Source organism: Colias croceus, chromosome 19 (genome assembly GCF_905220415.1).
Source record: "Colias croceus chromosome 19, ilColCroc2.1".
Classification (NCBI taxonomy): domain Eukaryota; kingdom Metazoa; phylum Arthropoda; class Insecta; order Lepidoptera; family Pieridae; genus Colias; species Colias croceus.
The window spans coordinates 8,034,184-8,061,072 of NC_059555.1; the positions used below are offsets into that span (position 1 = coordinate 8,034,184).

Below are 26,889 nucleotides of genomic sequence, written 5' to 3' on the forward strand. Positions count from 1 at the left end.
TAATATATTTATTAAAATTATATGCTATATTATTTAGGCAATTATTATTATTGTGAGGAATTAGAAATGAACTGAGTATATTATTAATTCGTATTTGTGCGAAAACGTAAGTATAAGCGAGAAAAAACTATAGTATAGTTACGAGTATATAGTAGCCAGAATATTATTAAATAATTTTAATTTTAACATTTGTGTTACCCAGTTCATTCAATTCATATATAATATTATTTTTAAAATCATCCCATTCCATAAAATATATACGTAATATATAGAACGGAGTAGATTTTTTATAAATACCCTCATCAGCCTTATAAATTCGATCGGTCAAGTCTGAATGTCTTTTCCCATGTTTTATTGCATTCACTCTCATGTCAAATAATATTAGAATGAAAGAGACAGGTTTAATGTTAAAATGCAGATTCTTATGCCGCACTCAGAAAGGTCAATATATTAATATATTTTAAATATTTCGAGGGTAAACATCACACCAATATGTGAATAAGTCCGATCACAAAAAAATATTACTTATGTTTACTTACGTAAAATAACTAAATTGTGACATTGATTTGTTCGTAATATCTATACTAAGAAATACCTTGATTATTATTAAACATTTCTGAATGCAGCAGTTAGGAGTCAAAATTATGAAGTAAAACACGATTCTACCACAAAATGCAATGATGTTATAAACAGAAAAGTGTAAATAGGCTAAAAGTCCCTATGTCCCTTTGTATGCTTAAATCTTTAAAACTACGCAATGGATTTTGATGCGGTTTTTTTAATAGATAGAGTGATTCGAGAGGAAGGTTTTAGTATATAATTTATTAGGTTTTAGACAAAGCGGGCGAAGCCGCGGGCGGGAAACTAGTATCTAATAAGCCAGAATTGACTTCAGCTGTCTCTTTTTCGCCCACCATAGTTGAATCATGCCTTCTCACTTTGACGTCGAATCGAATGTGCCTTTGTTAAAGCGAATGTTGTTTTGGTAACCTATCTAAACCTTTTTACTTATAACACCATTGAAAAAATATTACGAAACTTGTGATCATTAGTACTTTTTATAGAATATTCTAGAACCATTTACTCTTTCTCCAATAGCACAACTTCATCTTCCGAGTCCGTTTCTGACGGTGGAAGATCCTCTTCATCATAATACGGCTTCCGAATAATATCTGTTGATAAATTGTATAATAATTATTACTCACATTTAAGCCCATTATTGTATTGAGATAAAGGTACACTATGTGTAAATGTAGTAAAAGAGGATATTCACACACACACACACACACACACACACACACACACACACACGTATATGCACATTCTCACGAACAGACGCACGCACACATTTAAGTTCATCAATTTAATTTAATTTAATTCATCAATTAAAAAAATAAATACGAACATCTGAGCAAAGAGTTTCTAATTAAAACTTTATTGAATACCGGGTCCGGCCCGGCTTCGCCCGTGGTACATATTTTACCATAAAAGGTAGCTTATGTTCTTTCTTAGGGTCTAAAGATTGCCTGTGCCAAATTTTATTAAAAATCGGTCCAGTAGTTTATGAGCCTATTCATTACAATCAAACAAACAAACAAAGTTTTCCTCTTTATAATATTAGTGTAGACAACAAGATCCTATCTCGATAAATGGATTATATATCAGAAAAAATAATGTTTCATAGTTTTTGTTTCGAAAATAAATAAAATTCATCACCAACCATAAGCTCCATCATCACACAGCGGTCTCTTATCATCAGCCGGTAGTTGTGTGAACAGATATTCCCGTCTTGAGTCCTTTCTTTCGCGACAACTGAAGCACCAAGCGCCTATCGTCACTACGAACACGCCCAGGATACCTGCGAATTGAAACCTTATTTGTATAGAGGTAAAGTTGAAAATCGAGTATTTATTTACCATTTATTGTATAGAAAAACAAAACATGAAAATATACAGTAACGCATCACATAAATCAGTACGATTTGATCGTAACAACGCCTCTTACATATAAAGGCATTTATTTATATTAAGTTAAGGTTGATAATTGAATTACAAGATTATTGGAATTTATTTAGAGGTAAGATTGATTATAATTGAATAACAACGCCATTGCGCTTTATTTATTTGGAGATAAGGTTGAAAATTGAACAGCAACGCTACTTCGTTTTACGCTTTTAGTATGATAGTTTTTTTGATGCCTATATTGAACTAAATATTAGAAAAAATGCATTGTTCCAAAAAATAATTTTGTCAAAATTTGGCATGTGTTAAAACTGACATTTTAGTTAATAAGAAATACTCAGATTATCAAAAATACATTTTTAAATAATAATTTTTCACACCTGCAACCATAACAAACACAAGTCGCGGCATTCCCAGTACTTTATCATCGGGCTCCAGTTTGAACAGAACGTTTGGCGTCACGTTCTCGCTGCTGCTTATCTGTATTAGTTAGAGAGAGAGCGAAATATTCATATGAAGATAAACAATGCTTATACATAATATTATATGTGTATCTTGGGAAATATTTGTAGAACAACATAGAATCCAATAGGATTAATTAATTTAGGGCAATGATATTATATATAGAAACAAGAGGTAGATACGTTACCAACGCACCAAAACGTAAACCGTGAATTGGTCCTAATTGGGACCAGTGGAATCAGTCAGATTGTGACTTGTGACAGTGAACGCACATGCTGATATAAACGTTAAAATTATCAATAATGCCTTCTTGTGTGTTCAGAAAGTGCACAAATTACGATAGTAAAATAAAGAAAGATAGAGGGATATCATATCACAGGTAAATTTATTAAAATATTATAATTTTAGAGCAAAAATAACAATTTGCAATTATTAATGAATGACACTTGCTTGACACTTGTATTGAAATAATGAAAGGGATAAAACATTGCTTCAATCACTAGTGTGACAAAGCTAGCGCACACTGTGTTCAAAGATTATCATGTAGACACGATTATTGAAAATAGAACGGTTATTTTATTAATTTCGATTTGGGTAAATACTTGATTATTTTTATATTTAAATCCACACAGTGCATGTAATTAACAAATATATCTATTTATTATATACAATGAAATCGTGATGGCAAAAATGTTTGTTTGCAAAAATGATGTTGAATATACGTTTAAATTAAAGAAAAGATTATCGCTACTGACGAAAAATGCTATTTGCTTTTCTGTAAATAGCTATTGAACATAAATTTTATTTGTGTTTTAGATAAAAAAGGCTTATACTTCATCCTTTCTTTTATTTCATACTTTTTTTCATCTAGGCACCACTATTATTATATCCTACAAGTTGGAGTGATGACCTTGTACGGGTTCCGGGAACTGCCTTGAAACGAATAGCGTAAGATCGGTCCGTATGGAGTTCTATAAGGAGGACTATGCTCAGCAGTGGGTGTTTATCGGGTGAAATGATGATGACCGAAAACAAACACCACAGCTAGTAATAAATGCTTAATACAGTTATATCTCCAAAAAAGTTTTTTTCATTTTAATACAACTTCATAATAATAATTAAATAGTAAATGAAATTGTCACATTTGTTTACGTGTGCAGGAAACGAAACATCTATAACATTGAACCTTCTGTGTCGTTAGTCTATGCCAATTGCCATGGCAACTATTTGTTTATTTATATTTAATTGGTGAATTCTTATGACTTTTGCTTACACCTGCGCGGAAGTGACAAACTATCTTTGTCTTTTTTGTTTATATCATTTTATTATAGCCATCTCTCTTATACAGTCTGTCAATGTAATAAATTAAGTAAAATGAAACTTGTATTTGTGTGTGCCTGACACTGCATATGAAGCATTTTTTTTTTATATATTGTGAGTATATAACGTATCTATACATAAAATATCATTGATTTAGGGTAAATTAATTTTGTATACCGATCTAAAATTATGCTGTAATATACGAGAGTAAAGGTTTTTTTGAACTGATAAATTTAACAAAAGTAAATTTAAAATTGACATGTTTATATAAGTTTAAAATGTGTTCAATCTGTTCTTAAATTTACAAGTCATTAAAAAATCATGAGAAGATAATATAAAAGATACTTTAAAAAAAAGTAAAAAGCTAATATTACGAAATATACTGACTGACCAATAAAGAAAAAAAAAGACCATGTGTGCCGAGTACACTTGTCAGAAGTGAAACGACTTTGGCAAGATTCAAAGATACCAAAATCACTGCCTTACACATAACATGAAATTTTACTCTCAACGCGCCTAAAGAAGTTTCACTTCAAACAATATTTCAAGTATCTTACCTTAATATGGCGACTAGTCGGTATATACCCCTCGCTATCTGCCACAATCCTGACCTCATGTCCCATATATGTCACGGGTAATGTGACCACGAATCGACCATTTGCATCCGTAGTGTTGGAGGTTAGAGGTCGTTTGGAGTCTAACGGGTATACCGTCAGGTCTGTGGGTAGGGGCAGACTGTTGTGGTCTAGAGCTAGACCTGGAAACGATAAATAAATGGTTGGAGTATTTAGGTGGACAACCTTTAATGAAGGAAGGTAAAAATGATGAACAAAAACTGACAAAGTTAAAATATGCGAATAATGCAACACTGAAAATGTAACAAAATTATAATTGACCAAATAAGCGGTCGTAAAATGACTAAATTCAAGCACTCAAAATTTTTCATTCATAATATTTGACAATATAAAAAATTTCGAGTTTGAGTTCGATTTTTTCCATGCCTCACAGATAACAATTGAATATGCGAAACTTCAACAACACATCGAGTATTTTTATGGGCTATTTATTAATATTTACCGAAATAATTTAATACCAGGATCTATATTCAATAGGGTATAATTTAGACGGTCACCAAAAGTATTTTTAAGACTCTAAGCTGAGGCACCAAAAAAACAAACAACTCCAAAAAAAAAATTGACTTTATTGAAAGGGCCCTAAAGTATATAATATTCTGATCCAAAATAAATAAAATAACATCAGAAAAATCGCGAACCTCGCACAAATATTATTTTTGGTTCCCAAAATGGATTAACGGTCACCAAATTCAATAAGCATTCCCTCCATAGTACCCTCACTTTCTCAAGTTAGAAATTTCTTTCTTAACCTGGAATGCACAATAAATCACTTAAAACTTACCAGTAACATACACCTGGTCGGGATCATTCTGCAACTGTATCGGCTCCAGCTGTCCCGGTATCGGATCAGTGTTTATTCGCTTCATTATAATGTCCTTTTGTTTAACTACTCCTTCCACTACTCGCCATTGTAACATCTAGAAGAATTTGAAACCGTAATTGTAAATTTAAATTTAAACGCTACGAAGCAAAAGAAGTCTCTAGCTCCCTAACTATATCCAATCACAAAATAAATATGTACTTAAAAAATCGCTCCGTTTAGTGAAAAAAGGCAAATACGCCTTTATGACATTAATTAAGGACATAATATAATTTCATATCCTAGCATATATAGCATATTCACCTAATAACGTATCAAAAATATAGACATGTATTTTAAAACGACCACGGCCATTTAAAAGCTCCACTCTTTCACGCATAAAACATCTCGCTCGCTCACACGCAAGTCAGACAATTACCTGACTTTCGTATTATCATTTTGGAGCGTGTACACAGTACAACGTGTAAATTTGTAACTTAGAGCGTCTTCACATTCGGGCGTTAGCAGCGCTATATGATATATGCGCAGCGGATAAAATGACTTCGTTTATAGTGACATGTCATATTTTATTGTGACCAATTTTTAATAAATTGTTCGGTTATAGTGAACGAATTGATTTCTAGCACTTTTGAGTGTTTCGGAGAATTATGTGATATCCGACGATGTATGGCAATCACGCCTTTTTTTGTTATTGGTCTTAACGTGTAGTTATCTTTATTATTTTTCTCTGTATTGAAATAAATACACACTTACAAAAACTACAAAATGCTTTGTATGACGTGTTTGATATTTCCCTTAGATATCATTAAAAATGAAATCCACTGTGTACAATAATCACCTGATCATGATACCCATGGCATCTCACGATAACCCGATAGTCCCCGGCCGGTAGCAGCGCGCGGTACAGCGCCATGTTGGCCGACACGCGGTACTGCCGAGATGTGCCCGCTATAGCGAGACTTGCTTCCCTCATTGCACCGCCTTCTTCGTTCTTTATGTACCCCGTTATACCTTGGAGAAACAATTTGTGAAGAACTTCAATAAAAGACATTAGAAGCACTTAATCAAGAAGAGAAGGTATTGATAAGGGTCAAGAAGAGGAAACTCGAATTTCTCGGTCAAGTGATGCGTAACACCAAAAAAATATGAACTTCAACTACTAATCATGCAAGGCAATGTGGAAGGTAGAAGGAGACCTGGGGCCGTATAATGACCTCTTATTCTCAGACAGACGGATATCATGGCTCCGAATTCTTCGTCAATGGTTTGGGAAGAGCACTGAATCATTGTTCAGAACAGCGGTTTTCACCTTATGGTCACTAACCTCCCAAATGAGAATAATAATAATTTATACAATTTATTTAATTTAAGAAATAATTGTGAGTACTGAAATGCGAGGAAAATTCAATGTATACCTAATAGTTACCTGTGTTAGCAGATTCGATGAACTTCATAATGCCCCTCAAATTATCTCTCCACACCCAAGCGATGTCCTTATTCGACGGCATCTTACAACAACTGAGCCCAACAGAAATCACTGGAGTATTGAATCTTTCGAACAACAAATCTATCAAATTCCCATGAACTACATTATTTCTAGTTTTACATTCATATCTGTCCACAAATGCCCTATTATCTCTATACTTCTGAGCGAATTTCTCGTTTATATTCTTGGAATATTCTGGAAAAGCGACATCCTCCGTCCCAGAGGAAAGTTCTAGAACTAAATCGAACTTCTCGCTTTGCAGGAGACTGATGAACGCCTTCTCTCTTGTGTAATTCGATAGTGGATTGGGATCCTTCTTAGTAAGGTAATTGTAGACACTGTCACCAAATTCTTCTTCCAATACTTCCACGTCACACTTTTCTGTTCCGTCGAAGGATTTCAGGACTTTTTCGTAAAGGGGATCTAAGTTTGGTATAAAGTGGAATACAGCGTTTTTGAGTAACCGCCTGTGAATTGGCTCCCCAATTTGATATGCAGTGGAGAGATGTCGGGCGAAGTTTAGGAGCATTTCTTGACCTAGCGGCTGAGAACCATAGAGGTTACTAATTATTCCGATGTGGAATTTCGCTTCTTCTGGTGCTCCAGCCTGAAAATTGTGAGTCACATATTTTAAATGGATCAATGGTTAAATAATATCTAATATTGATACCATAAATAGTAACTGTCTTAACTGTATTTCGACTAAATTTGTACAACTAAGTAAATTTAATCTACCTTTGTGAACAGAAGTTGTTTGGATAACTTCTTATTAAGGTATAGTGTATATTAAATCTCTAGAAGGACCAAGTGTATTACAATACTATAATAATATAGAATATAGATCACATAAAAAAGGATCACATAAAAAAGGAAAAAAGGAAGGAAAGTCTTACATCATCAGTAATCTTCAACTCATGTAACGTAGCCGTTTTTAGACTATCACCAGCTCGAAATTCCGCTATATCCGGGAATCTATTCTCCAACTCAGCGAGTGCCGCGTACATCTCTAGCGGCGTGTGGTACTGCGTGTTCACTATGTTCTCTAATACTCTATGAATTGAAAGGTTTGTCTATGGTAACTTGTGGTGAAAGGTATTATGGTCATTTGATTTTGGTGATATTTTCATTTGGAATATGTTATGCTTGTTTGTATGATTGTTAGATTTGAGAAAATGGTATAACGAAATTGAAATTCACTTTCACCAGAGTTGTACGAGTGATATATGTATAAGTTTTGTTATGTTAGAGATATTTTACTTTGAAATTTTTAGATAATGAAAACTTTAAGATGAATGTTACTACTCAATAATACCAATAGATATAATCCTTTTTCCACATTTGTATATTACGATTAAGCCATATGAAAAATATTAAAAAAAAAATTAATGAAAATGTGTAATGAATATGTCCATTATAGAAGAATCAGCTCATTATCTTATAACCCTTATTTTTGGGCCTATTTAGCATAATAATTCGTTTTACCTTTGGGCATATGATTTTGGTATTTGTATATAGTTCAGGATACATCGCCCATTTTTGCAAGTGACTACTATTAAGCTGATTTTCCGTTTGTAGCTTTATTTTGATGAGACACCGAATAATTTCGTGTACGAAACTCTCGATTGTGGTAGCTAACAGAGATAACAAGGATAATTTTTTTTTATTTGAGGGTTCTCAAATATTTATTACGCAATTTGTAGGACAATATGTCTGTTGAATTATATAAACATTAACTAAGTGAAAACAAAAAAATCTGCTTGTTAGTAATCATTTATGATGACCTCGTTATCGATACACTTTGGAAAGGGGGACTCTTTGAACCAACCATAGATTTTGTAGGACAAATATTTTTTCGAATAATTTAGGTAATTATCTTGAGATTGAACAAAAAAAAATTCAGTTAGTGATAAATATTTGAGAACCATCAAATCAAAAATTTTTATCCTTATTATCTCTGTTAGCTACCACAATCGAGACTTTCGTACACGAAATTATTGGGCGTCTCATCAAAATAAAGCTACAAACGGAAAATTAGCTTGATAGTAGTCACTTGCAAAAATGGGCGATGTATCCTGAACTAATAGCGAAAGTTATTTCAAAATTTGGTCGCTTCTATGGATACTACACTATATACACTTTTGTCAGTTTAAACTTATGTCAATATATAATTTTCCTTGAAAGGAAAACGAATCTTCATACTCGATAAAGAAAGAACGATAGCAGGGTTAATAGTTAGTACATGCAAACAGTTAGCGAAAGATAATCACAACACAAATGATTGCAATAAACATTTATTATAAGAAAATAACAGATAAAATATAATATAGAAATAACAGAGATCACAACCAATATTAATTACAAAATATTAACACAAATAGCATGCCAATTATGAGATCGATTCAGTCGAAAAGGGACGGAATACGTTTTTAATTTTAAATTTAATTAAAAATACAATAAAAAATATAAATTAAGTAAGAAATTTAGCTTCAACACAGACAATATAGTAATACACGAATACAATTAAAGCATAATTATATTAAAAACTGTCTATGGTATATTTCGCGCCATTTTCATTTGTCTATAACCATGATAACAACCTTCGTTTTCTATCTGTTTATATTTTGTTACAAAAAATAATAATATAAAGCATAGTATGTAGAAATTAAACCCTTCACCATTAATATATGAGTTGTTTAACCAACACCAAAAAGCGGATAGAAATTGAAGATTTAAGGCTGGTTGCAGAGCTTGACCGACCATCAGTGCGTACGTCAGTCGCGCTTGTCATATGTACGGAAATTCATAAAACCGTTCATAGCTAGACCGACCATACGCACGCGTATTGTCATGCGCATTAGTGTCATAGTCATACAATTGTTGATGCGTATCGTCAGGACCGACGGTACGCACTGACAGCTCTGAAACCAGCCTAAATAGGAATACATATGCCAGATAATATTGTTAATTTATAACAGTTATTATGTTTAAAAACTGGTTTATTTAAAAGCGCTCATGTTAATTATTATTAGTATTAACAACTTTGTTTTAATGTGAACAACAAAAAAGACAAGGACTTCTTAATTTAAATCACAATATTTTGCAAAAGTATCGAAAATATTTTGTTAATAAGACACTAGGGGGTAATTAATAAAATCGTAAGAGATCAAATTACTTGAGCAGTCTACATAGATGACTAAAGTTCTAAATAAATGGTCCATGTATGATCTAAACACTAGCCGAATTCATTAGGCTCTATGCATGCAAAATAGAAATATACAAGAATTAACACAAGTAAAATTGAACCTTATGACATAGAAAGTAAGGATGAAAATAACATCATTAAACAACCTATCTACTACTTGTAATATATTTTACGCGTTTAACATGTTATATTTTGGTCAAATGGCATATGTAATTCCTAAATATCATTCTTAAAATGTATATAGTTTTTAAGACGGGTATAACATAGACATTAGCTTGATATAGATTGAATATAGAAGACTTAAGAATATAACCAGGTCCGTAAGTGAAATGCCAATTAATCTTTGTGACTTGAAAATATTTATATTACATAATAATAATATTAGAGAAAATAAAAGTATTTATTTTATGAAACTCTACACATTAATGTTAACATTTAAATACTGATTTTAATAAAGTTTTTATTTAAAACGAACTAAACGTCAATAACCAACTTTTTTTAATCATACTCAAAATTCTATAATCGAGCAAACCTCTTCTAGCTTTTATTAATTTAACGAAATGTTCTCCAAATTCAATTTATGAATATTCAATTTCACATTTAAATTAAGAATAATTTAACAACAAATCAATCTTTAATTTGTGTTTTTCAAATGTAGATTGATATTTTCAAGTCACACACCCGTTCTGCACTCACCGGAAGTCGTACGCGGATGACCAATGCTGCGGGTCGTCTGGCATTAGTGTGAAGTTGAGACTGACAGAACCGTTCGCCGGGACTGTCACTTGTTCTGTTATGTTTTCGTATCTGTGGAATATATGAAAATGATTAATTTGTAATCTCTAGAAAAATAAGGATTTAATTTAATTGGAAGTTGAATTTATATTTTTGGTTTTATGGCATTCAAATGCTTTATAAATATAAATTTATAAAGAATAGAAAAAATTCGATCACGAGGCGGGACTCGAACCCGCATCCTTCGCGCCATTCCGGGGCGGATGCCTCACCAACTCAGGATCCTCGCGAAGGATGCGGGTTCGAGTCCCGCCTCGTGATCGAATTTTTTCTATTCTTTATAAATTTATAATTGGAAGTTACTGATATTGAATATTAATCATGCATATATTTTGTGTTAATTATTATATTCGATAATTTGTCTTCATTATTATATCAGCAAAGAATGTGCTTGTTCCATAGCTAATACTCAATTTAATGTGTGATCAAAGAAATAGACATTTCATGTCCATTTATTCACAGTAACAGCCCGTCATCTTTGGCAGTCTTCACGTTGTTGTTTATACCGGCCACGCATAAAGTCACTAACTAACTCACTCACTCACTAAGCAACTAACTAACTCACTCACTAACCAACTAACTCACTCACTAACCAACTAGCCCACTCACCCGTCTTTACTCGCGGTGATGTTATACATGCCGGGCACCAGCAACCGCCAATAGTCGCCATCTTTGGCAGTCTTCACGTTGTGGTTTATGCCGGCCACGCTGATGGTCACGTTGGCCAGTCTGTGACCAATGTGACTGTGGACGAAGCCGTGGACTCCGTGGTGCACCTGAAAGTATTTTTAACGGGTTTAAAACACGATTTAATTAAATAAAATTTACAGGGATACGTAAATTCAGTAAAATAATTAACTGGCAAAGAGGCTGTTTAGGCAAACATTATGTATGTGGAATAAAGAGTCTTCAAAACTTATTAAAAACGTCGTTAAGTCATCAAAATATCCTACCATTTTACTTTATTGAACTATTTAATTTCTAAATTTACCCTCATTTATCCAACCATACCTGTTCAATGAACGCCAAAAGTGCGTCCTTATTATCTTCCCAGTAAGACGGTAAATCGCTTGCAGGCGGGAACTTGTAACAGCCGAGTTCTAAAGTTATTTCCATGTCATTTGTGTGGAGATAGTTCCAATCTTGCATACCACCTGATAGAACATACCTGGGGAATATGAATAGGTTTAACTGTTAAGTGTGTTTTTCTATAAATAAATTATTATTAACTAACAATATTTGAATACTAGATTTCCGCCCGCGGCTTCGCCCGCTTTTGCAAAGGAAAACCCGCATAGTTCCCGTTCGCGTGGGATTTCCGGGATAAAAACTATCCTATGTGTTAATCCAAGTTCACGATTTGACGACGCGGTTGGCGCAGTGGTAAAGTAACTGCCTACTGAGCCGACGGTCCCGGGTTCGATCCCCGGTCAGGGCAAATATTTGTGTGATGAACTCAATTATTTGTTCTTGGGTCTGGGTGTTATTATCTATATATGTATTTATTAAATATTATATTTATCGTCGCCTAGTACCCACAACACAAGCCTTAATTGAGCTTACTGTGGGACTAGGTCGATTTGTGTAATAATGTCCTATAATATTTAAGTTACCCTCTATATGAGTGCTAAATTTCATTGTAATCGGTTCAGTAGTTTTTACGTGAAAGAGTAACAAACATCCATACACCCATACAAACTTTCGCATTTATAATATTAGTAGGATGTAGACTTAAGTTTGATCTGAATAAAAGGCTTTATCATTATTAAGTATATTTTGAAAAATTGGCGAATACTTTATTTCTAGAAAAGTGCAGAGAATATATTAACGGTCTTACTTATAAAATGTTACCCATTCGCTTTACAACGGATAAGTTATTGCAATAACCTGTCTTGTTTTTATGATTGACGTTTCATGTGAGCAAGAGCAGGACACAGCTGTGGTAGAATATGGTAGAAATTTATCCATTGTTTACCTTTTTATTAGTAAGACCGTTAATTTGCAACTTTATTTGAGAAATTGAAACTTAACCTGTTTACTTTAAGGTATCCTCGTTTATTCTCTTTGGAAATTGTTAACAAGCAACATACTAATTTACTATTTACCTATTTTGCAATATTAAATGTACTATTCTTACCATTCAGCACCATTTACAATTCCTTCGGGGAATCTTTCGAGGCTCGCTCTAGAGCACGGTTGGCCGAGATGCATTTTGTGATGAGTCTATTAAAATATCAACATCATCATCATCATTAAAACATATAAACATGTTAAAAACTATTTAATACATACTCAGTACTCACTATATTTAGACTTTTTTCAGTGACATATCATACATTAGCATGGACCAAAAAACTATAGTTTTTGACATTAGTAAATAATTGAAATAGTTACATAAAACAAAAATCTTCAAACATTTGTGCAAAAAAAACATGAATTTAATATTATAGTTCGTTTTGTTAACAATATATAAATTCAAAGTAACTCACATCAGAATAAACATGCGCCAAATGAACGAAGACATCATTATCCGGGGTGAGATTCTTGATCCCATCCTGGTTCAGCGCATTCCCATCATACGGGTAATTGGCAACTAAAGAACCGCCATGCAGATTGGCTGACAGTACAAACGGTATGGTTAGGGACCAGTTCATTACCGCTAACGTTTCTGGCTCTTGTATCTTGTTCTCCTGAAATATGGTAATTATTAGTGACTACCTGTTTTGCTTAGCTCCTGTTGGTCTTAGCGTGATGATATACAGCCTATAACCTTCCTCGATAAATAGGCTATCTAACACCGAAAGAATTTATATAATCGGACCTTTTCTGACCGGAGTTTCTGAGATTAGCGCGTTCAAACAATTTCTTCAGGTTTATAATATTAGTATAGTAACAATTTTGATGTGCATTCAACTTCACGTAAATATGCGAAAAATAATGATTATGATTAACTGTATTACTTGAAATACGTCGTTATAATAGAATTATTAGTAAAATCGTTTATTGCACTGTATTACAATTTAATGTTTATTAATGATATTTGATAGCTTTTGACAAGCTAAATCTGTAATACAACGTACTTTAGAAATTTTTTCCTATGAGAATCATACGCACATTTAAAAAATTCAGATCTATAACATCTTTTATTACATTAGTCAACATAGATCCAAGCTGGTACAATAAACATAGTTACTCATTGAATTTTAGTGTACTTACTTGAGTCATTCCAAACTGATCGGGGAAGTTTCTGTTCAAATCAACATCGTGACCGTTGTTCCGTCCGTGTGTGCTACCGTAGTCTTCTATAAGTATAATTTATTTGTTTCAATATAAACTTGTATAATATAAATTAAAAATATTTTTGGTTAAACGGTACATTATAGCTTTGACCGCCTCCTTGGCACAGTGGTTGACGCGTGAGCGTAGCAGCGAGGGGTTCGATTCCCGGTGGAGACAAAGAAAAAAATGTCTCGGTCTGGCAGGACACAGAAGGCTGATCACCTACTTGTCCCTAAAGAAAATCGATCAGTGAAATAGATGTATATTGCATCTGCCCCTTACCCCACTAAGGGACATGGGACTTCTTTTTTTTATAGCTCGACAATTTATTTCAGTTTTAGTTTATAAAAAGAGGACCTACAGTTTGATGTTTTACTTCAATGTAAGCATTCTAAATTGCTTTAATATCTTCTATACATGGGGTATCCAAAAACTTTGATAAGTATCAGGATAATTTATAGTTTATACAATAAGAAAACTTACTAATCCTCGAATGTTCGTATCCATCAGGGTTCATGGATGGCATTATATGAATCCTGGTAGAGTTTAAAATCTTCTGAACCCTGTCATCTTTGTTCACATATTGCTGGCAGAGGTACTTGGCCAATAGGAGTAGCATTTCACGACCTACTACTTCGTTACCATGCATATTTGCTACGTATTTGAATTCGGGTTTGCCTGGAATGTTGTGAATAAGGTTAGTTTAAGATGCGGCTATGAAAAGCTGTATGTAGATAAATATGTCATGAATGTTTCTTTTACTAATATTATAAATGAGAAAGTACGTTTAAAAGTTTGCTTTTCAAGTCGCAACAGAGCAATGTTATGATGTTGTTTGAGTTTGGAGATAGCTAGGAGGCTAGAGAGTGACATAGGCTAATTTTTACATGATGTTTTATGACGAGCCTTTGAATCACTCCGAAATTTATTAATTCCGTTAGATGGTGCTATTTTAAAAATGCGACACCTATCATAAATCTTAGTTTTCTTTGACCAAGCGAATGCAGCCGCGGGCACTAGTTTTATTAAAATTTCAAAATTACCCGACAATAGGTATCAGATAAATACTACTTCTATAATAATACGAATCTATCCACTACGTTTATTTATTCAGTGCATTAAAATTATTTCTAAAGCTTACCTTGTATCTTTGTTTTCGGTAGCATGCAAAAATAGCCACAGATTGAATATGTATCTCAACACTTATATTTTAGATCATTAGGGCGTATTCAGAAAGAAAGCTTGAAACTTATAAGCGCTTATAAGCGCTTATCGGCGCTTGTCAGCGCTGGTAACCTGCGCAGGAAAATATATGAACATGCGCCTATAAGCGCTGATCGGCGCCGACAAGTTCCGACAAGCTTCAACAAGCGCTGGTCGCTGCCATATAAAATTTGTCTTGGTCTGCTTCAACCTGCTTCCTTTGTGTAGAACGAACCAGCATTGACAAGCGCCGATAAGCGCTTATAAGTTTCAAGCTTTCTTTCTGAATACACCCTAATAAGTTATTGTAGCAGTTTTAACAAGTATCTTAATTCTATTAGAGCCCAAGCTTCGCCGTGTTGACCTTAGATATCAAAAAATAGCCTATGTTGCTCGAACAGATGTAGCAAAAGAAGTATTAAAATCGATAGAGTAGTTCTTGAGTCTATTCTTTACATACAAATCTTCCACAAAATACAAGTTTAAATAATAACGCACCGGGTATATGTTTTCCAGGATTTTCCGTCACCTCCAGGACATATAAATCTCGCCCTTCCACAGACTTCCCTATACTTGTCAGCCTGGTTATATCCGGGTACTTTTCATTGAGATCCTTCAGGAATTGCACCATCTTCTCGTAGTTGTGATGAACGAAGTCTGGCGAAGAGAGACCGTCGATTGTGTGACGCGCCTTTCTTTTAACCTCTGAGGATTTGCCATTTATTTTTTCGAATGCTTTTCGAACGTTATTTTAATTTTATTTTTTTATCAAATGCGGTGTACTTACAAGGATAGATATCAGTGTGAGAGAAGTTTTAGGAAAGTTAACTTCAAGTTGTTTTAGTTAAGAATTTGATAAGAAATTTTTATGTTAGTTAACAAGGAAGTGAAAGAAAACTACACGTATTACGTAATTGTGTATATTGATAAAATATTTACATTATTAATACAATGGCAGTTTTTTACAGTTTTAGAAGTTTATATATACAATACTTAGGAATAAATAGTGCATGTGAGTTATTCCAAACACCTGTCCTTGTCTGTCATTGTTTATTAATAAGAACAAGAGAGGGACAGCGCTAATTTTGTTCGTTTTTATTATAACCTGTTCTTTCTTGTTTTATATTTATACATTGACTAGATTTTATGTGTTTACGATGGTTACAAATTTTTTCTAAAATGTCTATCGTTTATGAAACTGCGTTTATTCCTATTTACATAAAGTAGGGTAAAAAAAGGACACAAATAAACAGAAAAGGCAAATCAACAGAGGTTACAAGAGGCTTACAGAAAAAAAAAGGATTTTTGTACGAACAACAAAAAAATACATTACATCTACAGGACAGATAAAAACCAACACCACAAAAGAAAACCAGAAGGAATAATTGGGGTGAACATTTTACACATAGCAAATTCAAATTCAAATTCAAATTCAAAATTCAAATTATATGCAATCTTATGTTCAATTATTCCCAAGTATTTATATTTAATAAAAATTGTAAATAAACAAAAATACTTGGGATTAGTTCATATAATTATTTATTTTAATGAATTAAATGCAATTTTAATGTGACCATCACCAAATTCATGTATCGCTTAAAATAAAGAGCCAATTTTTATACAAAAAATACACAACCACAATAATATCAATAATTAAATAACATAATATAAAATTTGATTCACTTTTATTATTAATTTTAATTACCGTAACAAATCTACAGACATATATTTTCTTTATCCTATATTATAATAAGATAATATGGATAAGAATTCTATGCCGAATTGTGGCCGAATACTATAATCTAATTATTTCTATAGTTTACCAATAATCCATACTAATATTATAAATGCGAAAGTAACTCTGTCTGTCTGTCTGTTACTTAATCACGCCGTAACTACTGAACCCATTTGCATGAAATTTGGTATAGAGATATTTTTATACCCGAGAAAGGACATAGGATAGGTTTTATCCCGGAAATCCCACAGGAACGGGAACTATGCGGGTTTTTCTTTGACTGCGCGGCCGATGCCGCGGGTGAAAAGCTAGTAATTTATATATTTGTATGTCTACCCACACCAAAGCAAATTATACCTTATGTAGTATATCCACATAATAATATTATTAACCTTTTATGCGTTATTTGTCTATTTTCTTCGCTGAAATTCTATTATTTATTCTTAAATGAAGAAAATTTTGCTATAAACAAATTATTTCATTAAAAATACTTGCTTTTTCATAAAATTTTGCTACTTTTATAAGCAAATATAGGAAGTACAAGTTAATTGTTTTCACTAATAATAATTAAATAAGAGTCACAATATTTTAAATAATAAATAATATAACAAAATATTCCCTTAAATTCACATTTTTTTTATTAAAACATTCAATTTATACTTATATATATTGAGCAATATATATTCCAATATTTTTCATAAAATTAAGTATTAACATATTATTGTTTTCACAATAATTAGAAAATTTGAGCCAATTATTTTTACCCTCAAAAAAATTGTGAAATAATGTAGTTAGTAAGCAATGGTTGACAACATAATATTATACCCCAATTCCTTTAAATAGTAACGCCGTTAGTACACCGACGCATTCGCGAGCGGCAGCGAAACAACGAAAAATCTGTCAGTAGTATGGCAGGTTTTCGCATATGATATGACTCACTCTAGCACATAGATAGATGAAATAGTTGCGTCCTTGTCAGTATTGTTTCGCAAGGAACTGCGAAATGGCCATTACACAGACGCATTGCGAAAAAGTTGCGAAAACATTGCTGTTTACTAACGTTCTGCAGATATTTCGCTACGCAGTAGTTTCGCAGAGATTCGCTACCGCACGCGAATGCGTCGGTGTACGTTAGTAAGTCTTTTAAAGAAGCTTATAGCTATTATAATTTATTTGTGTTAGTAACATCCGAGCCCCTTTTACACTTTAAAATACACTTCGATATCAAACGACAGTCGACACTCAACCCAAACACACCAGACATAAAGTCAATATTCGTCTATCACTCCTACTTATTATATTGATCGAACAGCTATGATAGTATTAGGAATTATGCAAAGGAAAATTTGTAGCCAACAACCTCACACTTACATTACACCTACATAAAAAACACCAATCCACATGTTTCCTTTGAAAGGTTTAACTACCCTCTTGTTATCAACATTTTGTCGCAAATTTCTAACTACCCCCAATTAATCCAAACATCAAACCAGCATTCAACACGATTGTTTAATCTTCAAAAAATCACACATCATAATTAGCCCACACTATTTAAATTTAAACTGACCTGTTTCCAACTACCCTCAAAAAACACACATCAAAATGAATCCTCCCTAAATGTCTATACAACCGTACCCACTAAGCCTGTACAATCAGCACAGCAGCAGCCAGCAGTGCGTGAGTGTGACCGCCGCGTTGTCATGGTAACGGAGCGACTTACCGTCGGGCAGGGATATCGGTAACTCGACAATACATTTCAACCACTAGGAAAAACAACCAATCATGATTTTTCACCAACGATCAGTATTAATCGCTTATTGACGTGATAACGTCTTTAAAATCGTTTTAGTCGGGTGACATGTTCAGAAACTTGTGTCACACCAAAACCTCACGAGCGCGATCGCAGGTATAACGAGAGAGAGACGGACCGATCTCCCGTCTCATCTCATCATAAGACGTTGTCACGTTAACATATCGATCGTAAACCTACTTTACAAACAACCATTTTTTTTTTCACCAAATATGCAACTACCCTCAAACATCCCACATCAAAATTAACCCTCCCAAAATATCTTTTCAACCACCGCCTCCCACAATACTTCTATGAGTATTAAAGAACCTATATTTCACTTGTTTTACCAAAATTTCCATCTACCCTCAAAAATCACCCCTCCCAAAATGTCTATACACCCACTACGCTTGTACAATCAGCACGAACAGCAGGTGCAGCAGCAGCCAGCAGTGCGTGAGCGTGACCGCCGCGTTGTCATGGTAACGGAGCGACTTACCGTCGGTCAGCGTGCGTGGGTGTCGGTGTACCGTCAGGTTCAGGAGTGTCGGTGTGTCGGTCACTTTTATCGTTATTGGTGGGGGGGTCGAGTACCTGGAATATAAATAGGGTACATTAAATAAACGAGTTAGAATAATATGTATTTTCAATTCAATTGGCAGTAATGTGGTTTCAAACAATTCATTGAAAAAAAATGGTTCAGTTTGAGCAAAATAAAGATAGAAACAAGAACAAAACATTCAACAAAATTGATTCAGCAATTTGAAAGATTTTTTTCCTCAAATAATTTGAGATAAAAATAAAATAAAAAAATATAGGCAGATATTAATTGATTTATTCAAAGTGCGTAAAATTAGAAACAATACTTGAATATATAACGGTAATTAACAGTATATACTTACCCAGCAGCAATAGTTGTGATATTATATTCTCCCGGCATTAACAGTCGCCAGTACGCTCCATATTTGGTAGTTCTTACAGTATGACTGATCCCGTCCACTTTTATTTGTGCATTCTGAAAATAAATTTTAACATGATAACTTACTTTATATGGTTTATAATTTCTACATTTTACTCGTTGAATAATAATTTAACAACTATAGACACATAAAACTGAAAGAATATAATGAATTCGATTGCTCTGGCGGGTCACGAGTGGCTGAGTTGGTTAGGCATCCGCCCCGGAATGGCGCGAAAGGATGCGGGTTCGAGTCCCGCTTCGTGATCGAATTTTTTCTCTTCTTTATAAATTTATAACTATAGAGCTCTTAGTTGCTTATCATAAAATTCCTCAATATCAATAATGATGAGTTCTCTTGCAAACACATAAGTGTACTTTAACATTGAGGAAGATATACAAATCATCAATAGTATCATATCTACTCACACTTCGAACTAATTTTCGATCTTAACTCCATAGTAATAAAGCACACTTTACCTTAACAGGGTTTCCTCCTTCATCCAGCACGAAGCCCCTAACCCCCATCTGGGTTTGCTCCATGAATGCTAGCAGAGGTTCTCTATTAACCCTCCAAAACCTTGGCAGTTCCTTGGCAAAGGGATATTTGCAGCAGCTAAGCTCGAAGGTCACTTCGAAACAGTTCGAATGGAGGTAGTTGAAGTCTTGCATGCCGCCTGGAAATTTACATATTATAGTTGAAATAAAATTGTGCTTTTTGACACAGAATCATTATTTATATTGTTACTTGATATACTTGATTTACTATGAGAGGCATAGATATAATTTTATAATTATTATTGACTTCGTTATTATTAGCTATGAGTTTAAGACAGTTTTAAATAAGTACATACATTATTATGAAAATAAGCAACAAATAATGTGTTTTCATAACTCACATCTTTTAATTTCCAAACATTATATTTAATCAAGTTCACGTGGATAGCCATGTCCATATGATAGTTCACTATATTTTTTTATCCAAAAAACATTTTTTTCACTTTTTTTTCTAAAAACTTACCTTTAACCGAGTACCAATAAGCCCCATTAGTCAGACCGTTATTAAAATGTTCCGGCTTGCACGCACTTCCCCCTTTCATATCTTCGTGTTTAGATGCGTATACGCTCGCCAAGTGTTTGAAAATTACGTCATCGGGCGCACGATTCTCGACGCAACAGTCTTGGTCCAAACTGAAAAAAAAAAGTTATTGTTATACTAGCGGTCCGCCCCGGCTTCGCCCGTGGTACATGTTTACGATTTCTCTACATAAGAACCATCCTCGTACTTCAAGGAATATAATAAAAAAAGAATTATCGAAATCGGTTCAGCCGTTCTCGAGTTATGCGCTTACCAAAACATTTTGCGATTCATTTATATATATATTAAGGGTTTATAGGTATATAAGAAGATAAATGAGTGTGAAAATAGAAAATGAATTGAGGCAAAAATTGAAAGCCGATTAGTTGCAGTCATTCTAAAGTTATTAGAACTGTTTTTTGTGTTTATTGTAGCGAGTGAAAGGTATGAAAGTAATGTATAAAAATACATGATTTAATCCTACAAGCCTGTTGCTAAATAAATAATAATCTAAATGAATCATATCTTGTTTCTCTGTTTAAATTTTTATAATAATGGTTGTGTTTAAAAAACAGTGATAAACCACTTGAAACCCCCTACAACTACTTTATATAAAAAAAATCCTCAATAGCCCCTTGCTTGGCGTTTTCCTGACTAATGTAACAATTTTCAATATTAATAGAATAATTCATTCCATTCATAAGAAAAACACACATCTTATTACCATACCTAGAATCATAAGGATAGCTGGCCACCACAGCTCCACCATGTAAATTAGCCGACAGCGTGAACTGTTTCTCCATGAGCCACCGCATCATGGCCGCAGTCTCCGGCTGCCTGCCCCAGAACAGGTACTCCTCATCATTCGATTTGTTCTTATCGTACTGGTCTGGGAAGTCGCGGTTCAGGTCAATGCCGTTCGCGTTGTTCCTGCCTTTGTAATCATTGGGAGATTCGCAGGAACCTTCCTGAAAGTGGGGATATTTGATTTAAGTAAAATAGAACAATACTTTCAACTTATAAAAAAAGAGCGTGTGTGCCGAGCACACGTGTCAGAAGTGAAACTTCTTTGGTACGTTTCTAAGATCGTCGCCTTACTCCACGACGTGACGGTATTGCGATGACTTCGAAAATAGAACATCAAAAATAATAACAATTAAAATTATTATAGTTAGTAGCCATTCCATGATTGTTTCCGATGCTTATGCAAAAGTTTGACAAACTCTGAAATATTTGTTTAAAATCTGGTTCAAGCAGACATTATAATAAAACATTTACGTCATATGTACGTATACATTTTTAACATATAGAAATAACACAATGAACTTGTACTAGTAAACTATACAATTTTCATGGCTAGTTATATGTGATAAGACCCATTGTTTTTCGTTATTTTGCGAGTTCATTTAACTTTACAGTAATTATAATGTAGCATGTAGGTAATAGAATTGTTATCAAAAATAAAGAAATATACCACACTAGAGTACCCTATACCTAATTAGTTTTATTTAATTTCTTACTAGCATTCTATATTTAGTCAGACCACTTCCTTCGCGGTTAACAAATTGGTTGAATGTATACAGAATATCCATGAGTGAAATGAAATCAAGTGTTAATGTGCAAATAATAAAAAAGAGTCATGTTAGTTACATCAGTGAAAACGGCTGAACCAATTTTCCGCATGGATAAGGAAAATAAATCTATACATTTATGTAAAATAACAAAAAATTTTTGACCCGGGGATATCAAGCGAGCGAGAAACTAGTGATTACATATTTATAAATATATTTTTTTTATTATTTCACTAAAGCAAAAGTACGTAACATAGACAAGTTGTCACAATTTGAAGGAAACAAATGAACAAAAATTATGCTACATTATCTAATATATAAACAAATAAAATTACTTGGGGAATTACCTACAATCTTTGATAATCCCTGATCTTGTTGACACATTTTTGTTATTACATACAAATAATTAATTTCTTACGTCATATATCTTAAATATCATATGACTGAGATTTGGAGCTATAAACAAATGTATGAGTCATTACGAAAACAATTTTTGTAGTAAATATTTGCAAGTTAACACAGTTACAAATATGTAATGTTTAAGTTTGTTTGAACTATAATAATCTGCAATATGTTTTAAGATTTGTTTTGTGTGTTTGGAAGTTATTTTTTTATAAATTTGAAATGAAATATGATCTTATTTTTTTAATAAAGCATAGGTAATGTAGAAGGTCTAAATAAAAAGGGTGATCTTTTTATTTTATTTCATCAACTGCAAAAAACAAACAACATAGAAACTCATATTGACACAGATAACATATTTATTTGTAGAATTTGAAAACTTTCTTATACATTTGAATAAATTAACAAACTTCCTGTTCTCATGTAAGAGAGACTATTTTGTATTTGTCCTCATTTTATTAATTTAAATGTACTCAAATTGGTTTTTTTATGATTACAGTGGTATCCGTTTATAATAATAAATATATAAAATAAATTTAATACAGAGAAACAAAAAAGAGATGCCTACATATTGAGACCCAAAACAAACAAAAAAAAAGTGTTGTCGGATATCACAATTTTCCCAAACAGAAATTAGTGTTGAACATTTTAGAATTCATTTCGGTCAGTATAACCGGACAATTCATTAAAAATTGGTCACAATAAACAATATGTCACTATAAACAAAGTCATTTTATGCGACTTCTATTAAGAATTTTATATGAAAACCAAACTTTGCTGTGTATTATGTCATAATAAGCGGTTGGTCAATATAACCGGAGTCATAATAAACACAACCACACACACAAACACACACACTAACACACAAACACACACACACACACAAACTTTTACACACGCTATAATGCTGGCATTATGTCTTAAGGAGTGGAAAGCGTCGATCGACTATAGCACAGGTCTAGTACCTAGTTTAGTCGACCGTCGTGTCTTTTTATTGTGTAACTATTTATAATGTGTGTATACATAAATGTTTTTTCATTTTTTTCATTCATTTCATAATAAAAGGATTTTACTGTATATTACTTTGCTCATATTTTACTAGTATAGAATTATTATTACTTTTATCATAATAAACATAAATAACAACACTATATTTATTAAAGGCCAGTAGTCAAAGGTCCTTGATAAGAAATTGCAGGCAATCAACAAGAGGTCTTGTTGATATTTGCAGTGTTTACATATTATACAAATATATAGTTAGTTCATACCTACATTTTGATACATTATAATCTAGCCAACACTATGTAATTTTCCTAGCATATAATTAAAAACAGGTTTTCAATAAAAGTCACCTGAAAATCATAAACAACCATTCTTGAGTTCAATTATAAATAGTATAGTTATGTATCTAAAAAAACTTTCTTTTCTGAAATTAAAAAGATTATTTAAAAAATATATCTAAGGTATGACATGAAAACAATAAAAAAAAAATAACAGTGAAAAATGCAAAAAAATCTTATATTGATATACCTTTTATCTGTATTTTTATCTAGGGAGTAAGTATCTGTATTAGAAAGGTATTTCATTTCTGAAGGTACTGATAACCTACTTTTTGACATAGATTAAAAGAGATTATATGTAATAAATTTTTCTGATCTCTTCTCTTCTAAATACTATTAATACATTGATTTTGATTTATTTTTTGACAAAAAATTAATATATGGTCTAACTTTACATATTAAAAGTGGAGTAAGCATGATAGTTACAATAATGGAGTGAGATTTTGTTTGTTATATAATATACTAGCTTACCACCCGCGGCTTCACCCGCTTTGTCTAAAACCTAATAAATTATATACTAAAACCTTCCTGTTGAATCACTATATCTATTAAAAAAAACAGCATCAAAATCCGTTGCGTAGTTTTAAAGATTTAAGCATACAAACGGACATAGGGACAGCGAAAGCGACTTTGTTTTATACTATGTAGTGGCAATGTAGCAAAATAATTATTTAATAATACATTTTTCAAGTTAGTTTTAGCAAGTGGGAACTGAATTTTTTAAATAATATATTCTGTACAGTTACATGACTGGTCGACTTAATTTTTCCTGTAAATTAATTAATTAATTGTAGCTTTAATGATTGGATCCTACTAGTTGTATAACATTTATAAGCTATTAACTTACTTTGCTGGCTTCAAATCCATCAGGATTCAGTGTCGGCATCAAATGAATATCCGTACTGTTAACAAGTTTCGTTATTCTATCATCTTTGCCATAATTGAGCAACAAGTACTGAGCCAAGTAAATAACCAGCTCTCGACCCACGGACTCGTCTCCATGCATATTCGCGACATACTTGAACGAGGGCCGCTCTGGATGAATCTTGTGTATACTCTCACTAATCTGTATAACTAGAAGTCGGCGTCCTTCAACAGACTTTCCAATCGAGTAAACTTTTACTAATTCCGGATATGCGGTTTCTAACTTATCAAACAGCTTTACCATTTCTTCGTATTTCGTGTATTTAGGATTCGTTAAGAACGGCTCATCCTCATCCTCTATAGATCTAGGCACACATTCACTTATGAGAAAAGTAAATAATAAAAACATGAACTTGTGTTTCGCACCCATTTTGTGTTTATACAACGGAATGTTTGATTGCAAACGAAAATTACACAAGTTACAAGATATAAACACTTGACTCTCTTATCCAGGCGCACATTGTACACGAATGCACAACAGAATTATTGTGTTCCGTAATAAAGCAATGAAAGTTTATTCACGCCCGTCGCGATCGACTCGCAGCTGACGTCTTGCTCTGTGGCTGACGTGACATTGAATATGACTCATGACGTGACGTCAGGTTGACTAATAGGTAGATGACATTTTGATTAAAGGTATGAGATTGCCATTGTAAAAAATCATTAAAATTGTGTGTTTGTTTTTATCACAGGTTTTTATTTATTTTTGGTTGCGTTGTTTATCGGTTCTGTAGAAATCTTAGAGCATTAAACAAACGTAGAAATAGAAGCATATAATATTTTTAGCAATAACAGTTTACATACGAAGAAAATAAAGTGTGATTTTCAATATCTGATAAGATTTTTTATGCATGTCATTCTTAATCGACGCTCAAATAGATTATTTTTTGTATATTTCGATAATTTCTTGCATTCATTTACTTTTTCCCACGCACTTTATGACATGAATGTCGGTAGTATCAAATATAAGACGGTAGTCGTCGAAATAAAAACAAATGATCAGTTTTAATTTTGTAACAACAGTGAATATTGTATTACTTTTTTTTAAATTACTCCTGATGAAATCAAGCGTAAAAAAGTAAGTTAGATTTTAGTGCATGTACTGTGTACGTTTGTTAATAATTGTTAGAATAGGTTAAAAACACACTAAAAAGCATAGTACTAAAAAGGTGGAGATACGGGAAATGGTCATCGCGTTTCAAACTATGCGGGACCAAGACGTGTAGCATATTTTTAATTGTAAAGAGTAATATTACATTTAGAGATAAAAGATTTTAAACGCAATGAATTCATTATACATATTATTTTCCCGACGTTTCGCCCATTTCGCATCGCGTTTAAAATCCATTTCTTCAATCTTAAATTTCTAAGGGCTCCTGTACACGATGCCGCCACCGCGCCCACACCGCACCGCCACCGCTTCTCTACGCTGTGTATACGTTCGCGACCGCACCGCCCCCGCGCCGACGCCGCACCGCCACCGCGTCCGCGCCGCTTGATTTTACCATACCACTATACAGTTGTTAGTAATACATTGCTAGCTGTGAACTTGCCGTTCTAACTTCCTTTAATCTGTTCTGTGGAACACGCGTTAATAAAATTTTATGAAAATTACACTTAGTTACCGTATTTTTTTTTCTCTGTATCGGGTAGATCCCCAAAGTTCTCGTTCATTATATGACAGATCTCAAACCAAGCTTTTAAATTTTTACGTTGGCGGCCGGTAATGGAATAGGCAAAGTCAAACAGTGGCGAATGGCGGCGCGGTGGCGGTGCGGCGTCGGCGCGGGGGCGGTGCGGTCGCGAACGTATACACAGCGTAGAGGCGCGGTGGCGACGCGGTGTCGGCGCGGCGGCGGCATCGTGTACAGGAGCCCTAAATGTAATAATACTCGCGTAAAATCAAACACTATAAAATACTAAGAGAAT

At 33.3% G+C, this 26,889-nt stretch overlaps 1 protein-coding gene across 2 annotated transcripts; it reads right to left on the minus strand.

Annotated features, from left to right (window-relative positions):
- Window positions 1-1,050: 1,050 nt before the first annotated feature.
- On the minus strand, window positions 1,051-25,504 carry LOC123700061 (carboxypeptidase D). 2 transcript variants are annotated; one of them, XM_045647174.1, is made up of 22 exons: window positions 24,884-25,504; window positions 21,453-21,691; window positions 20,667-20,836; window positions 20,126-20,322; window positions 19,590-19,702; window positions 19,187-19,281; window positions 15,662-15,820; window positions 14,444-14,638; window positions 13,898-13,983; window positions 13,171-13,371; window positions 12,819-12,904; window positions 11,693-11,849; window positions 11,291-11,457; window positions 10,583-10,693; window positions 7,578-7,734; window positions 6,625-7,291; window positions 6,037-6,209; window positions 5,160-5,295; window positions 4,301-4,500; window positions 2,342-2,441; window positions 1,721-1,858; window positions 1,051-1,172 (listed from the first exon to the last, which is right to left on the minus strand). In XM_045647174.1, the coding sequence occupies exons 1-22, from the start codon at window positions 25,328-25,330 to the stop codon at window positions 1,081-1,083; spliced, it is 4,086 nt and encodes a 1,361-aa protein (XP_045503130.1). In that variant the 5' UTR covers window positions 25,331-25,504; the 3' UTR covers window positions 1,051-1,080. The 2 variants fall into 2 exon arrangements, with proteins under 2 accessions (XP_045503130.1, XP_045503129.1); XM_045647173.1 differs by having other exon boundaries at window positions 15,662-15,868.
- Window positions 25,505-26,889: the final 1,385 nt, after the last annotated feature.

Coding starts and splice junctions, on each gene's coding strand:
- LOC123700061 (XM_045647173.1), bottom strand. CDS start 25,330: ATGGGTGCGAAACACAAGTTCATGTTTTTATTATTTACTTTTCTCATA. Junction 7,735..10,582: donor TCATCCGCGTACGACTTCCG/GTGAGTGCAGAA, acceptor TTCAATTCATAG/AGTATTAGAGAACATAGTGA. Junction 2,442..4,300: donor CGACTAGTCGCCATATTAAG/GTAAGATACTTG, acceptor TAACTAATACAG/ATAAGCAGCAGCGAGAACGT.